This window comes from Neofelis nebulosa, chromosome 4 (genome assembly GCF_028018385.1).
Source record: "Neofelis nebulosa isolate mNeoNeb1 chromosome 4, mNeoNeb1.pri, whole genome shotgun sequence".
NCBI lineage: Eukaryota > Metazoa > Chordata > Mammalia > Carnivora > Felidae > Neofelis > Neofelis nebulosa.
Genome location: NC_080785.1, coordinates 21500195 through 21516161, shown reverse-complemented (window position 1 = coordinate 21516161; position 15967 = coordinate 21500195). Strand labels below are relative to the sequence as shown.

The following is a 15967-nucleotide window of genomic DNA, read 5'->3' as shown; positions in this document are numbered from 1 at the left end:
TGAGCAAACTGCCTGAGGTTTTTTCCCTGCTAACTCAGTACTTCTGGTGTTTTAATGTGAATAGGATCACTCAGGGGTTTTGTTAGAATGCAGATTCTGACTCAGGAGGTCTGGGGTGGGGCCTGCGATTCTGCATTGTGGCAGGGAAGCATCCAGTGGTCTAGCACCTAGCAAGCTCCCGGGTGATGCCAATAGCCACTCCCAGCAGCAGGGCCCTAGAACACGCAAGCCCAAGTTCTAGTATCCAGCTAATTAATCACTCAATACCTCTGAGGGCACCTAACTAGAACGTGATGCAGCCCTGAGCCTCTCAGCACCTGTCTCCTTTGTGGTACCCCTCCTGCCCAGGACAAGGACAGCAGCAGTTGGCCCAAACTGCCCGGGGCTCTTCCAGCACTGCTGAATCCCGTGACTTCCCCTCTTTTTATCTGACCCCTTCATCTCGGTGGCTCCGGCCCGGGGCAGCCCTGTCTGCGGCTGTCTTGGGCTGTCTTGTCTCGTAGGCTTGCTTCCTTTTCCTTCTTGCCAGCCAGGGGCTGTTCCCTTTCTGCCTGTTGGGAGTTCCTTTCATAGGCCTGCGGTAGCAGCCTGTCTCCCTGCAGCCCTTTCTTCCCCGGCAAAACAATTGCAATTTCCTCCCCCTTTCCACACGGCACCTCTTCCCCAGGTCTCTCCACTTGATGGCTGCGCTCCCCTGACCCACTCCTAGTTCCTGACATCGTCTGAAACCAGGCTGGCGTGTGAACAGTAGCCGGGGCCTCTGGAAGGAAGGATGCTGCGATCTGGGGACAGAGCATCACTGCAGCTCACGGTGCTGGATTCAGTACTGGGGAACCATGGATGGGATGGGAAAGGAAGGGGTCAGGGGAGATCAGGCAGGAGACATTTCAATGGTACTTCTAGCTCATTAAAAAAATCTATTGGGGTCTCTATTTTGGGAAGGTTTCCCCCCCCCCCCTTCTCATTTTAATCAGAGCCTCTAACTCTCTCCTCTGAAGCAGAATGTGACTCAAGGAAGCCAAGCCTTCGGTCACATGCTGCTCCTCTGAAGTTTCCCCAGTGGAGCCCATCCCAGCAGGTCTGTCAAGATGCCCACTGGGTGCCTCCCTGCCTTGCTGGCCCTCTGAAGATGGAGGGGGACAGGTGCATCATTCCCAGCCAGAAGGGACTGTCTCCCCACTGGCCATGGGGTCTGGGATTCACCCTGGGCTCACTGCTCCTGCCCGACTCTGCCTTGTGCCAGCCCAGCCTGTATGGGTCTCATCTCCCCGTAAGTGCATTTAAATCCTTTTGTCTGTCCACCGGTCTTGAGGCCATCCGTGCTTCACCTGCAGCGCTTATCTGTGATCTTACATTCTACCTCCTTCCTTTCACACCCCTCCCCTTTCCTAGAGGAGGCCGGGTGGGAGATCATACCTCCATACACAAGAGCCCAGAGCTGTGTGAGTGCCCGCCCTGCTGGGAGGGACAGTGGCAGTTTGCGGGACAGGCATGGCAGGAAAGAGAGGGCTCCCTGCCCTGTGCTCCTCACCACACCCCATCCTCTGGACAACTTTGGGAGGTATGCACGGTTGTTATCCCTGGGTAAATCAGTTCTAGTGTTATCCTCCATTTTTTTTTTTTCCAGATAAAGAAACCCAAACTCAGAGAGATTGAGGGATCTGCCCCAAATCAGCCAGCTGGTCAGAAGCAGAGTCAGGGCTCTAATCCAGACCTCATGCTCCTACATGCTGAGCTCGGCTGCCTCCTAGGGTGACAGCTGCTATTAGAAGAAGGGGTCTAACCTTGACAGAGGGAATCCTTACATTCCCTGGACAAGCACCTTAACCACTAGGCTATCCCGGCCTTGTGGTCTATAGCTCGGGTCATGGGCGTATTTGCACTTAGACTGTAGGCAGAGCTGGGCTTCTGAAACATAAGGAACTCTTTCCTGTTTCCTCTCCTTTGGCCTCCACCTGCTCTGCATGGAACCTTCGCTCTCCACGCTGGGATTCCTGATGAGGAGTTTGTTTTGGGGAATCAGCCAGCCAGCTGTTGGCAAGGGCTTGGGACCCCACGTTCAGTGCACTGGCCCGGAACCACACTAGTCTTTGCTGAAGTGTTGCTGAGCTGTGCCTGAGCGACTGGCCCCCAAATCCAGCTGCCCTGGCGTGGCAGTAACTGAAGGAGTCTGGGGGTGACGGGCACAGGTCGGACGCTTGGCTGGGCCCGTGCGGCAGGTAAGGACAGATGGCTCGCCAGCACCTCAGCCATCCCCTCTGCTGGGCAGGGGCTGTGCGGGACCAGAGCCCCCTGTCCAGGGGCATGGGCAGCGCCGTGAGGCCGGCTTACCAGGGTTTTGTAGTCGATCTGTTGGCGGATGAGCTTGTCCTCACTCAGGGAGTAGCGGGCCTCTCCTGTGATGGCATCGATGGGCCCCTTCTCCATCTGCTGCTTGATGGCACAGAAGAGTGAGAAGAGGGGCTCCCCGGCGCACTCCTGGACACAGAGAAGAGCCGTGCTGGGCGGACGCCGGACCAGCCCCCCGAAGCCCGTTTCTCTGGACAGGGCTGCTCTCCACTCCTCCGTCTCGTTTCTCTCCTGCTCCCTGCCCTCCTCTCTGGTGCCAACTCCCCCTTCAGACGGGAGTTTCTCTCAGCTCTCTCAACCACCTGTCTTCTCCTCTCCGCCCCCTCCTCTTCACCTCCCCTGCCTCCCATCCCTTCTCTGTTCCTCCTCCCCACCCCACCCCACCCCTGCCCATCATGAGACGGAGGTCAGTCCCTGGTGGTGCCAAAGCCTTAGAAAACAGGTAATAATTGGAGGGGAACGGATTTTCTACCTCCCAGCCACACGGGCAGCGTGCCTTGCAAGGTACCAGCCTGGAACCCTTATGGGCCTGGGGGCTGGGAGAGGTAGGACGGGAGGAAGAGGGAAAGCAAGGAAATAAGGGGTGAAATGTTTTGGGCTCACAAGGGGAAATTGGCTTTAGGGCTCACGCAGGATGCTCTCACGGCTCTGGAGAAAGCGGCCTGGGGGACAGGGGATGGTATCTCTCATGCAAGGGCTGACAGATGCTCTGTCTCCTGAGATGGTCAGGAGTCTGCCGCCTCGGGGCCAGTGACGGTGCTGAGGGGGACCGCATTTCTTGGTGGGGTTCTACGAGCCAGGCCGTGGGGAATGTGGGCTTGGGGGCATGCAGGCTCTGGTAGGGCGGTACCCCCAGAGATACCCCCACATCCAATCATACCTTGAGGAACTTGTAGAGCAGAAAAGTGAACCAATTGGTCAACATCTTCTCAGCCACCGACTCAGTCCTGTCACCAGTCACCAAGGGAACCGATGGAGTGAGACAAAGACAGAAGCAGCTGGTCAGACCCCCAAGGACTGGGAAGGCAAGGGAACAACTCCTCACTGATTCTGCTGCTTGCGGCTTTTGGGCCCCATCTTGAGGTGCTAAAGAACGTTTGGATTCCATGGCCTCCTAGACACCCCGTAATGATAGGACAAGCTTTGCCCGCGAAGCCAGGAGATGACATTCTGGTGCCAGGCTCCCTGGTGCACGTTTGGAGGGAACGCGCTAGACCAGCTGTCCGTCAGCACTTTCCGCGAGGAGGAAAACACTGTCCTGTCCGGCGTGGTAGCCCCCTGCCTGCCACACGTGTCCACTGAGCACTCGAAATGCAGCCAGTGCATCTGAAGAGCCGAATTTTACATTTTCTTGACCTGTGATCAATTTACATTTGAATGGTCACGTGTAGCTTGTAGCTGCAACCTCAGACAGTGCAAGCCTAGAGAACTTTATAATTTCCTATGGGTGGGGAAGAGAAGAATAAGAAACCCGGGGAGATGCTAGTTTGGCAGGGGACAGAAAGGAAGGCAGCGGGAGAAGCGTGTCGTGGGACAAAAACCAGATGGATTACACGGACCCCATCCCCTAAAGCTAAAGACTCCTAGAGCTAATACCTAGCTCATCCCAAGAGATGCCAAAATTGTCCTGTTTCAAATTACTTTGGAACTTCCCCTGGAACCTCGCTAGTGTTTCATTTGCAACGGCAGGAAGTGCCTTCTTGAGTCTAGCTCTCACCCTTTGTGCTGCTACCCAAGTCCCTTTCTTTTACTTTGGAAGGGAAGGACACTGCGGCCTTGTTATGGCCCCAAGACACTTCTGGTTGCACCCGTTTGGAGGAAACAAACTCCATTCGAACTTGCGCTAAGCTTGTGGCCTCCTCCATGGAGACACGGGCCCGTTCGGGTGTGTGTGGATAGGCTTTGAAAGTTGCACTTGGCAGAAGATACGGGTAAGTACGATCCTGAGGCAGCTGCCAGCACACAAATGAAACTAAGAAGAGAAGCACAAGACTGTTGAAATGAGGGGCCCAGCCAAGGGCAAGGGAAAGAAAGGGAGACGGAGGAGGGCAGAAGGAGAGAGGGCATCTGGGGGAGAGCGAGTGGAAAACAAGAGGTGGAGACGCACGGATACAGAGCGAGGCCACGCGGGGAAATTGTCGGTGGGAGCTCTGGCAGGCAGTGGCAACCCTAGAATTATGCCGGTGGGCGGCTGCGTGGCGGAAGTAAAACAAAAATCAAAATGATCTACCTTGCTGTTTCCAAAGCTGTCTGATTGCTCCGAAATGTAGCAACCTTTTGCAGCTGTGCAGGCGAATGCCCACGGCCCCAGGAAAAAGCCTGAAGGAGACACTTCTGGAAGCCAAATGTAGCCACTGGACCAAGCAGGGGGCCCTGCCTCAGACCCAGACACCCAGGACGGAGGCAGAGGACAGGCAGAGGCAGACGGCCCCTGGGGCGGTCCAGGCAGAGGGCTGGACGCAAAGGCCTGATGTGGGAGTTTTCCAGCTTTGTCCACAGAAAGGCCTAAGACACCGCACTAACAGCCTAGAGGGGAAATGGCCTTCCAGCAGGAGGAAAACGTGAAAGGCAGCATGGATGGAATCAGAGAACCTCTATTTGCCATAAAGCCGAAGCCACAGGATATGGCTTCTGCGGTCACATGTGACCGTTCAGGTCTCTACAGTGTCAAGGATGAGGCGTCCAGCAGTGTGCCGTGGTGCACCTGGACCCGTGCAGAGTCCCCAGCAGGTGCCAGGAAACACCTGGTGCGTTGCATCAGGCAAGGGGCCACTGAAGGGCTTTCATTCGAACACAGGCCAGACCGGTGCTTCTCAGGTTTCGCTGTGCCTTCAGATCACCTAGGGTTCTCGTTACAATACAGATTTTGATCCAGCCGGCTGTGGGCTGGGCCCTGAGAGTCTGTGTTACCGAGAAGCTCCCAGCGGCTTCGCTGCTGTGGTGCTCTCAGCAGTGAGAGGGGCCAGGGCCAAAGTTTCCAACCTTTTTTAACGTCTACTTATTTATTTTGAGAGAGACAGAGAGAGAGAGAGAGCAGGGGAGACACAGAGAGAGAAGGAGAGAAAATCCCAAGCAGGCTCCGCACTGCTCTCGCTGAGCCCGACGCAGGGCTCCAACTCATGAGCCATGAGCTCATGACCTGAACCAAAATCAAGAGTCGGACACTTGGCCGACTGAGCCACCCAGGCGCCCCTAAAGTTTCCAGTCTCAAGAGGGTGACGATGGTCCCCAGAGAGGCCCTGGGGTATCTCTCCTAACTCATGTTCTGATTTAGATAAGGCTGCGGCTGGGCAAGTGACCTCTGAAGATTCCACGAGAGAAGAACTCCGGTAGAAAGGGCTGTAACCAGGGAAGGGTAAGGACGGAGAGAGAAGAAGGCAGAGCGGAATTAGAGGGTGAAAGAGAAGCAGCAGGGCAAGTGGACGGGCCGGGGTGGACGGGTTCTTCCAAAAGGGCATGGGGTGCGCCCTGGTCTCTGGGCAGGTTGGTTCCTAAGCTTGGCGGGACTTGGCTGCTCCTCCTGGGAGCTCTGCCCCCGTCTCCCCAGAAGGCACGAGATCCAGGCCAAGCGGGCTGGGCTGGGCAGGGGCCCTCTCCGACCTCTGTCCCCTGCCGCCCGCCCGGCCCGGCCCTCACCTCCTGAGCAGCAGCTTGGGGTGGTTCTTGCTCTCCAGGTTCTTGTCAATGAGGTCGGCCAGCAGCTGCTTCAGCACGTCGGTCGCGTACTCCAGCTTGCTCTGCAGCACCGTCATGATGAGCGAGGCCACGTTGCCGCGGTCGCGCATGGAAAAGCTTCGCTGGGACTCCAGGGTGCGGATGAAGGACAGCAGGAACACCTTGTTGTTGATGAGCTGGGCAAAGAGCTTCAGGCCCTTCTCCACACGCTCCTGCCGGTAGCCCGGGACCTGCGGAGGAGCCCCCGGGGGAGTCCTGACTGCCGACCGCCAACGTGAGGCGGAGGCCAGCCGGGCCCAGGGGCCTCCCCACGGGGTGGGTGCCGCACGCTGTGGACCCTGCCCTCATCTGGCCCCAGGCACCGTGCCAGCTATTTCCTTAACCCACGTGCGGCTCACTGCCTCTTGTTTGGAGGTGAATCAGTGAGGCACAGAGAGAAGGCACCCTGAGTGATAATGGCCATGCTGGGATCTGAGTCCACTGCTGAGCGCGAGCTCGTCCCTGACGGCAGCACAGGGCTGGTGGGGGGCCCTGCGCCAGGGCGCATGAGCATTACGGACAGCCCCCGGGGGCCTCCCGGAGGGGTCGTCACACCTGAGCCTCCACCTGTCCTCATGCTGACCCTTCTCTGGCCACGGGGATCCCGTTGACAGACCAGTGGCCTCAGAGTCAGGACTTCCAGGGTCCACACAGGCTCTGACTCCGCCACCCCGTGGGACCTCTGGCAGGTCCCGCAACTTCTCTGGGGCCCCAAGGTGATTCACCTAAAGAAAGAAGATTAAGCCTCACAGACCCTAGCATCTGATGTTTTCTCAGAGACTCCTCTGAGACCCTGCCGCACCCAGGGAAACGGGAGGAAGACGGGGAAGGAGGTTTCATCTTCCTGCCCGCGTCCTCTGTCCACCGGCAGAGGCCGGCAGGCGGGGCAGGGTCTACCCAGCTCACACCAGCCAGCCGCTGGGCGAGGAGGCATGGAGAAGGCATCTCTGAGATGCACCGGGCGGGCCCCACAGCTCTGCGTGTCAGGGCCCCAGACTGGAATCAGCCGGGTGCCCGGCAACAGCCAGCGGCTCCAGGAAGTGCGGGTATTCGCCCAGCGGGAAGCCACACAGCCACGGCAGTGAAGGGCTTTCTAGCACTCACAGTAGCATGGATGCATCTTGCAGACAATGGAATGAAAAAAAGTCAGGAAGAAGAGGGCGTACAGTGTAGTACCATTTACATAAGGATTCATAAGAAAACAACGGTGGCAGGAAAATGGTTATTCTCGGGGGTGGCGGTGACTGGAAGGGGGCACCCGGGGACGTTTGTGGAGGGCTGGTAGGGTTCAGCTTCCTGATCTGCGTGCTGGCCTGCTGGCCATGTTCACTCAGGGAAAATGCACTGGGCTGTGTCCCGACAACGTGTGCCTTGCTCTGTAGGTGTTCTTTCATTATAGCAAGAAGGTTGCTTAACAAATAAAGCGCAGCCTCTGCCCTCAAGGTGAAGCCCTCAGAGAATAGAGCAGGGCACCCGTGTTGTGGAGTGGGGTGCGGGAGGAGCAGGGACATTCAAACGAGGTGCCGTGTGGAGGGTTGTGCCCCCCCCCCCCCCCGCGGGGGTCTTGGAGAATGAGCGTCCTGTGGGCAGCAGTGAAGCCAGCAATTTCGGGGAGGGTCAAGCTTGGGTTCACTGTCACAGCCATAGACTAGTCGGGGACCCTGAGAAGGCGCCATTCCTCCAACAGCGAAACGAAGGTGCCCCAGCTAATGCGTCTGTAGACCGTACTTTGCTGAGCACGGCTCTACATGCTTGAGAAATGTTGACCCATTTATTCCACATGACACCCTATGAGCTGGGTACCGTTAATATCCCAGGGCCTCGTGACAGTGAGGAACTTTCCTGGGATCCCAAGACACAGGAGTGTCAGAGCCGGGACGGCACCCAGGCAGCCAGCACTGCATCCTGCCATCTCGGGGGGCTGGCGTGAGCCCTGAAGAAGAAGGTGCGTGAAAACCTTGGCAGTGCAGGGCCTGACACACAGTCACCTTTCCCGAATGGTAGCAAGTGCATCCCACTCTAGTCCAGAAGTTTTAAACTGGGGAAGATGCAGGCAGAGAAACCCTGTGTGCCCAAGGTCCAAGGAGGTGGCAGGGACAGAGCCGGAATGTTCACGCCGCTCACTTCCTGAGCTCCCCTGTGTCCCAGGCTCGAGGCAAGGCCCTGGAGGAGGCAGAGACCGGGCAGGCCCCTGCCTGCCCTTGGATGGTCAGCAGGAGGCCCCTCCGGAAGGCCATGTGGGAAGGCGGTACTCAGGAGAGAGATGGGAACTCGCCAGAGCTGGGGCCCCGCTTGTCCCGGCTCTCGGCCCAGCTGCCCTTGGCAAACTCCTCATTCCCCAAGGTGGGCCCGATCTCAGCTGGCATCCTGCCCGGATCCCCGGTTCCCTTCTCCACAGGGGCTGACAAGGGAAAAAGACAAGGGTATGAGACAGCCTCACCTTGCCGTCAGCCTGGCCTCAATCTACCCAGCCGTCTGTGTCCCGCCGACCTCCCTCCTCACCCTGTGACGGCCTCCAACACACGAGTGCACGTTTTACCTCCTCTGTCCTTCAATCCCCACCCACCGCTCCCCCGTCCCACCCCGCCGGAGCAACATGCCCACAACTCGTTCTACTGCTGATAGATAATGCCACTTCCGAGGCGCCCAGCACGTGCAATGCACGGTGCTGACACACTGCGATCGTGGCTCCATCTAAGCCTTTGAGGACCTCGCAAGGGTGAGGGTGTCCTCTTAACCGCCTCTCAGAGAAGGTACCGCAGGCTTCCTAAGGCCAGCCAGCTGGTGCGGGATGGTGCTGGACTTCCAAACCCAAGCTTGTTTGGCTCCCGAGTCCCCATCCATCTGCCCGTCCTTCACCACACCTAGTCCTCCCCCTGGGCCTAGGAGGTGACCGAGAGACAGCCCCGAGTCTCCCCTGCAGCCTCCCATGCAGGGCCTCCTGGCAACTCAGGTTGGCCATCGAGGGCAGGGGAGCCACGTCCGGGTCTGGCACCAGGAGGAAGAGGGCACAGGGCTGGCCAGAGGGCAGGTCTGGGGAGAGGGCGTGCTCCGGACTTCTTGCCTTGGCTGCACACACCTCCGGGGCACCAAGGACTGAGGCCCTGGGGAGGAAGGGTTAGCAAAGCCAGCTGTGGGGTGAACCCCGTCAGCAGCATGGGTTTTGGAATCAGAAAGACTCACTGACTCACACATGGAGGAAAGCCCTGTCACCTCTGGGCTCTATTGCCTCGTCTGTAAAATGAGAATATGAGTGCCCATGTCATAATGTTTTATGAGCATTAAATAAGATAATGTATGTAAAGTGCTTGGCACACACAGTGTGCACTTAATGGCAGTTTTATTACCTGCCTCTCCTCTTCCACTGGCTGCTTTTCACCCATCCCTCTTGCCCAGGAGTTTCTAAGACATCGAATACATCAGCCCAGTGTCTGGGGGGTGGAGAAGGTAGGAATTTTCTCCCCACTTGACGAAGGGGGCGATAGAGGTGAAGTGTCTCGGTGAAGAGTATTCAGCACAATTCCCCTTTGTAACTTGCCACCTCCCCCCAACCAGCTCCCTAAGCAAATGTCACTCTGAAACAAGACTTTCTTTATTCACCAGATGGTTCGATAGTTTAGTTGAAGCTTGTGAGTACAAAACCAGATAGTAAATTTTAATTGTAACCCAACAGGTTAGAGTTTAGGAGACGAGGATAGGTTGAAAACGGGGCGTGTGGTTACTGTTTGCTCTCTGTCTTTAAAGGATTGGTGTGTCCCCGGTGCCTGGGCAGCCCCCTAACCACATGCCAGCCCTTCACCCAGGGCTAAGTCCAGGACAGATAGAGCCGGAGGATAACTCCTCCTTCACACACATCTACCGCTCATGCCCAATCAGTGGGCACCGATTCCAGTGGCTGGAAAGGTCAGGAAACATCGCTTTAGATTATCAGTGGCTTCCCTGGGAATATTTCCATACTAGGAAAGCCAACAGGGAGAAACTATTTCGGTGGCAAGGCGGGGCTGGAAGCAAATCAGAATAATCCGGGCAAGATCCCAGGGTCTTGCCTAGGATGCTGGATCTCATATGGCCCCAGGCTAATGTGGGATGGTAAAAGTTGACTTCTGTCAATTAATTAGTGAGTTTAACAGAAACGAAGGGTCGTACATTCTGAGCATATACCCAAAAGACCAGGGGCGGGAGCTCCAGCAGGTACTTGTACACCCACGTTCTTAGCTGCATTATTCACAACAGACAAAAGGTGGAAGTGACCCTTGTGCCTACTGACAGATGGCCGGATAAACAAAATGTGGTCTATACACATAACGGACGATTGTTCAGCCTTAAAAAGAAAAGAAATTCTTCCACATGCTACAGTATGGATGAACCTTGAAAACATTCTGCTAAATGAAATAAACCGGTCCCCAAAGGACAAATCCTGTGTGTTTCCACTTACACGAGGGACGCTGAGCAGTCAAGTTCATAGAGACAGAAAATCGAATGGGGGTTTCTGAGGGAGGGCAAATGGGAAGTTAGTGTTTAGTGGGGAAGATGAAAACATCCTGGAGACGGATGGTGGGGATGGCTGGACCACAGTGGGAATGTACTTAATGGCCCCGAACATGTAAAAAATGGTTGAAATAGCAAACTTCAGGTTATGCTTATTTTACCATACCACCACTCAAACAAAGAAGAGCCACGTGCCCTGTGTGAAGCAGAGTGTACGTGACAGTGAGCTGTCCTGTGTGGGCTCCCACTCAGGAAGTTGGTGCAGGTGGCTGTAACTCCTTCGTGAGTAGGAGGGTGGGAGCTGCGAGTCTGTCCTCATGCTAAAGGCAAAGAAGAGAGAAGACTCAGGTTGGAGGGGAAACTTTAACGTGCCAGATGAGGAATAAGGCCGTGGTAGGGTGTGATGTGATTTATACTGGGGCCGTCGGAACCGCCCGGGCCGGGGGCGAGGTATCTACCCAGAGAGCATCTCAGATGGTTACAGCCTGGCAGGGCAGCTAGGGACTCCAACAGCTTTCAGCGAGAGGCTTGGTACAGTTAGGAAGGGCAATGAGAGGGAATCATTTGTAGTCTGGTCCTAGGTAAACAGGGCTGCTGTAGACAGTGAAGCAGGTTGTGCACTGAACAACCCCAAAGGTGCTGCATATGAATGATGCCATCTGGAGCACTACAGTGTTCAACCTGCACAACTGCCCATGCGTTCCTGTAGGAGAAGGAGCCCTATAACTCTCTTGCCACCACCTCGGGCAGTCCTTGGGAATATACTGCCCTAGTCTGTGTGTTAAACTCGTGCCAAGCCAGGCTTGAGAGTCCGAGAATCCCTGGAGATGCAAATGCATGTGGAAAGTGCGTACTCTTCCATGGACTAACACCCTAGTAGTTTGAAGCAGGTGAAAAATGAGGCTGGAGAAAGTATAAATGTAAGAGAAAAGTGAATGAGAATGAGAGAGGGGCATAGCGTGAAGAGTGAGACCAAGGCAGAGAAGGACAGATATCGTATGATTTCACTCATATGCAGAATTTAAGAAACACAATAGATGAACATAAGGGAAGGGAAGCAAAAATAAGATAAACACAGAGAGGGAGACAAACAATAAGAAATACAGAGAACACACTGAGGGCGGCTGGTGGGGTGTTGGGTGGGGGGCGGGCTCAATGGCGATGGGCATTAAGGAGGGCGCTTGTTGGGATGAGCACTGAGTGTTATATATAAGTAATGAATCACTAAATTCTATTCCTGAAATCATCATTACACTACATGTTAACTAACTTGGATTAAAAAAAAAAAAAGAATCAGATGCTCAACCAACTAAGCCACCCAGGCGCCCCCAAATGATATTTTTAAACAATTATTTGTTAACTTACCAGAGCCATATGTCAACTATAATACTTTATTTTGCTAGATCTAAGACCTACATCCTTTCAAAATGTCAACTCATAGGCATGGTGCTTTAATTTCATAAACAATTGTGGATTTTATATGTCTTAGGCTATAGAGTGACTTCTTTCATTCACCAAATTGGTGCCACCTGGTGTTCTGGTATTAACATCTATAAAATAAACACGGTTATTGCTCGAATGCAGCCTGTGTGGGGGGAGGGGGTTACAGAGATATGAACTGTAAACAAGTAAACACATTAATAAACAAGATAATATTCATTTAGAAAAAAGAGTGAGACCAAGAAAAGGAAGAGCGTATCATAATATAGCCGATGTTTTCATTTGTTTATACGACACACCCGTATACCTTATACGTGTCCACACAAGAGCAGACGTGTACACGGAGCAGAGGTGCGTTATCAGTGAGGACACAGAGCCTACCACCTACGGCCTTTGGAAGTGCCTCTTGGTATCTATCCACTGAGGAGCCGAGGGGACCCTCCTCCAGACAGAAGTGACTGTGCCCTCATTATAGAAGTGTGCACACGTGCACACACACACACACACACACGCACACTGGACACAATTTATTCAACAATTATGGAGAAATGCATATGGGCCCCAAAGTCCCTGGGGACTTGCTGTGTTTTCTGTCGAGATGCACAGCGTCTCCACCCCCTTGAACAACCGTGTAGACGTTCCCGTAGGGGTCGGTACCTGCAAACCCGTGCAACCCCCGAGCGAGGCGTCTGTTGTTATGTTATGCACGACATAAGTCTTGGAATTAGCCTTAATCTCTACTGTTGCTTTGCCTGGAGAGTTTTGATCCGTCCTAATAAGTATCCAGAGCCCGAAGGCACGACAGTGACGTGCAAAGACTCATCATTGGGAGCACAGACCCTGAAGTCTAACTGCAGGACTCAAATCCTGGTGCCACCCCCTCCCGGCTGCGTGGCCCCGGAGTTCTCTGTGCCTTTAGTTTTGCTGCCTCTCAAAGAAGCGCGACTTCTTCAGACTGCTTGTGAGACAGTAAATCCGCACACACGTATGAAGTACTTACAACTGGACCGGGAGCTTAGTCGGCAGCCCGCTAACAGCGATTATGCCTTACGATTATTATTTTGCCCTGGTTTCCTCATTTATATTTTTCACTTTTCTCTGGTATTTATCTTGATAAGTCATCCGAAATCCCTTTCGGAACAAAGCACAGTATGAATATATGCATAAGCCAGATACTATGCTAGACAGGAAGTGATAAAATGTTCAAAAGATGAGGTCCTGCTGGTACAAAAGACAGTTATATTCTTATCGTTCACGCTTCCACCCCCGCTTCCCAGCACATCACTTATTTTTTCCACATGTATTTATTGAGCACCAACTATGTGGTGAAATCCCTTACATCATGGGAGTTTCCTAAACAGGAGTCCGTGAGCGCGTTACATTAGCTGCCAGATGTGTTGTTTTTGTGTATATGTACAGTTTTTCTTCAACTTCCATTCAATTCTCAAGGGCTCCATGACCCCTAGAACCCAAATCTACTCCCATCTCTGCTCAGATGGCTCCCTGGCTCGGCCCCATTTCCTCCCAAGGGACGGGCTGGCTGCCGTTACAACCGGGGGGTAGGGGGAAGCCTTGGGCAAGTCACATCCCCTCCCTGGCCTCAGCTTTCTCACCTCCCAATGAGGTGGCTGCATTTGCAGGTCACCGACACCTTTCTCTGCACTAGCACCTTGATGGGGAAGGCTTGGTTATGGGTCCTACTTCTCACCTCGAGGTCTCGGAGCACAGGATGGTCTTCAATCCCTGGGAACAGCACCCGCATGGTGTACGTTCTGTAATCCAGGAAGGGGATCCCAGCTCCGTCCAGGTCACTGGTCAGCTCATGGATGTCCGTCTGCAGCTCAGCAAAAGCTGGTACAAAGGGAAGCCCATGAGACTGCTGGCTGGGGTGGGCCTCGAGTCTGAGGCTCAGAACCCTCACCCAGGCCTTTAGGAGACACGGGCAATAGGCTGCAGGTGTGCAGGAATAACGTGGGATGTTTTAAGTAGCTGGGGAGAATGATATAGGAAGGAGAGATAGAATGTGTCACAAGGAGGCTTGTCTTGGGCCAAATCCCTTCCAAAGCATGGGTGGGGGTGGCTGTCCATAGATTTGTCCTGCTGCTGGGGCCTGAATGGTTTTGGTTTACAGAATATGCTGGGGGGTAGGGGGGACGTCAAAGGACGGGGGAGGGAGGGGAGAGGTTCCAGTGGTGGAGGGTCTAGTCCTAATTCTGCGTTTTATAGTGGGCTTTCTTATAAAAGTGAAAAACAATTTCTTCTGCAGTCCTAGTTCTGGGCCACGCAGCTCACTGGAGCCTTCAAACCACAAACCATCCAATGGGGCCAAGACGAAGGCTCTGCCACATTACTGTATTCCTTCTGGATAGATATGAAGGGTGTATCTTTGTCTTTCCTTCCTCAAGGTGATGTCACTCCACGGTGAATTATGGTCTGCATGTGGGCACTGCTGTCTGTGGAGGCAGCTCAGGCCTCCAGATGGTCACGGAGCTGCAAGACGCCCTTCCTTCCTGCCCCCAAGGAAGTCTAGCACACGGCCCAGGTGGTCACACAGCGCCAAAGCTGCGGCCACACTCTGTCCTGAGCACAGCCCTCCTCCCAGGCCACCCTCTGCCCCGGAAGGCCGTCAGAAATGACGTGCCGGACCTTCCCCCGCTCCGTCTTCCTCTAGGGCACACGCACACGTACTCGCGTGCATGCATGCGTGAGACACACGCACGTTCACACACAACCAGCGTGGATTAACACAGCCAGTGGGCACCGATGAAACGATACTTCTTACGATTTCCATACACACAAGAATGGAAAAACAGTATTCTGTGGGCTCTACTGATCACACGACACAAACACAACACGGCTGCCCCAGGCACTGTGGACGGGGGCCCCACTGCACCCCACAGTGCCAACTTGGGCCCACGGACCTTGGGTCTCCAGGCCTCGAGGCTTCTCATTTGCTTCTCATTTGACGGAATCGTGAGGACCCCACCCGGGCCCCTGGAGAGGCTGCGCCAGACCTCCCCTGCTCTGCTGTCCATCTGCACCACTGGTCACACTGACACGGGGGGGGGCGGGGCCCTGCCAAGGCGAACGACTCCGAAGGCAGAGCAACCGTAACGCATCCAAGTAGAACTCACACCAGTGTGTGTGCACACGTGTGCAGGAGGAGGACTCGGTAAGACGTCTGGCACGTACTGTCACCGAAACCACTGGTGAACATTCACGTATGTCCTGAGTGAGGAACGCGTGTGTGTTTGTGGGAATGTGTGCAATGCGTGCGTGGGCATTAGTGAGTGTGTGCGTGAGTGACCGTCTGGGTGTGTGTGCATGTCAGTGAGTTGCTGTGGCCATGTAAGCACGCGTGTGTGTGTTTATGTCTCAAGAGGCCAGGCCAGCGCAGGGCCTGGGTTTGAGTGTGGGTGACGTCCCAGCTTACTCTCAAGTCTTTGGGGAGTCACCTTCCCCGAACCCAAGCTGCCCCTTACATGTTTGAGAACCAGCTCTGGGCACCCCCGACGAATACTTCCGTGGCGAATCTCCATGTACTTTGCTCTACACCTCTCTCGTCTCACTCACGCAGGAGAGCTCTCTCCCGAGCCAGAAGCCAAGGCCCTCTCCTGGCGCCTCCGCTGACCCTCTTCGGCTGGACTCCCTGACTGCTAATTCCTCCTTCTCCAGAACTTTCCGAGAGGAACCTGGCTTCACATTCCCCTCTCTGCCCGCTCCCCGTTGGGGGTGCTCAGCTGGCGGAGAGGAGAAGGAGGGGGGTGGTTTTTTAATCTGTCTGCAGCTTTCCTTCAAGTCACTAAGCGCCTCCAACATTCAAAGCCTCGTGCCTGCCACACATAAAAGAGATTCTAATCACTACACCTAATTAGAGGGAAGAGTACATTGCGGAGAAAAAAATTAAGCAGCGTAAATATAATAAAAGGCAGTAATTAACAGTCCCACAAGGCAGATGCCAGTGTTGACAGCTAAG

At 54.6% G+C, this 15967-nt stretch overlaps 1 protein-coding gene across 2 annotated transcripts in view; it reads right to left on the bottom strand.

Moving 5' to 3' along the window:
* The window catches only part of PLXNA4 (plexin A4), a 448488-nt gene that overhangs the window by 37026 nt on the left and 395495 nt on the right, over positions 1-15967 (bottom strand). For both annotated transcript variants that reach the window (XM_058724248.1, XM_058724247.1), the window contains exons 21-24: positions 13700-13842; positions 5986-6254; positions 3230-3296; positions 2332-2478 (exon numbers count right to left, since the gene is read on the bottom strand). In XM_058724248.1, the coding sequence (XP_058580231.1) occupies positions 2332-2478; positions 3230-3296; positions 5986-6254; positions 13700-13842 (626 nt within the window). The remainder of the gene's footprint in view (positions 1-2331; positions 2479-3229; positions 3297-5985; positions 6255-13699; positions 13843-15967) is intronic.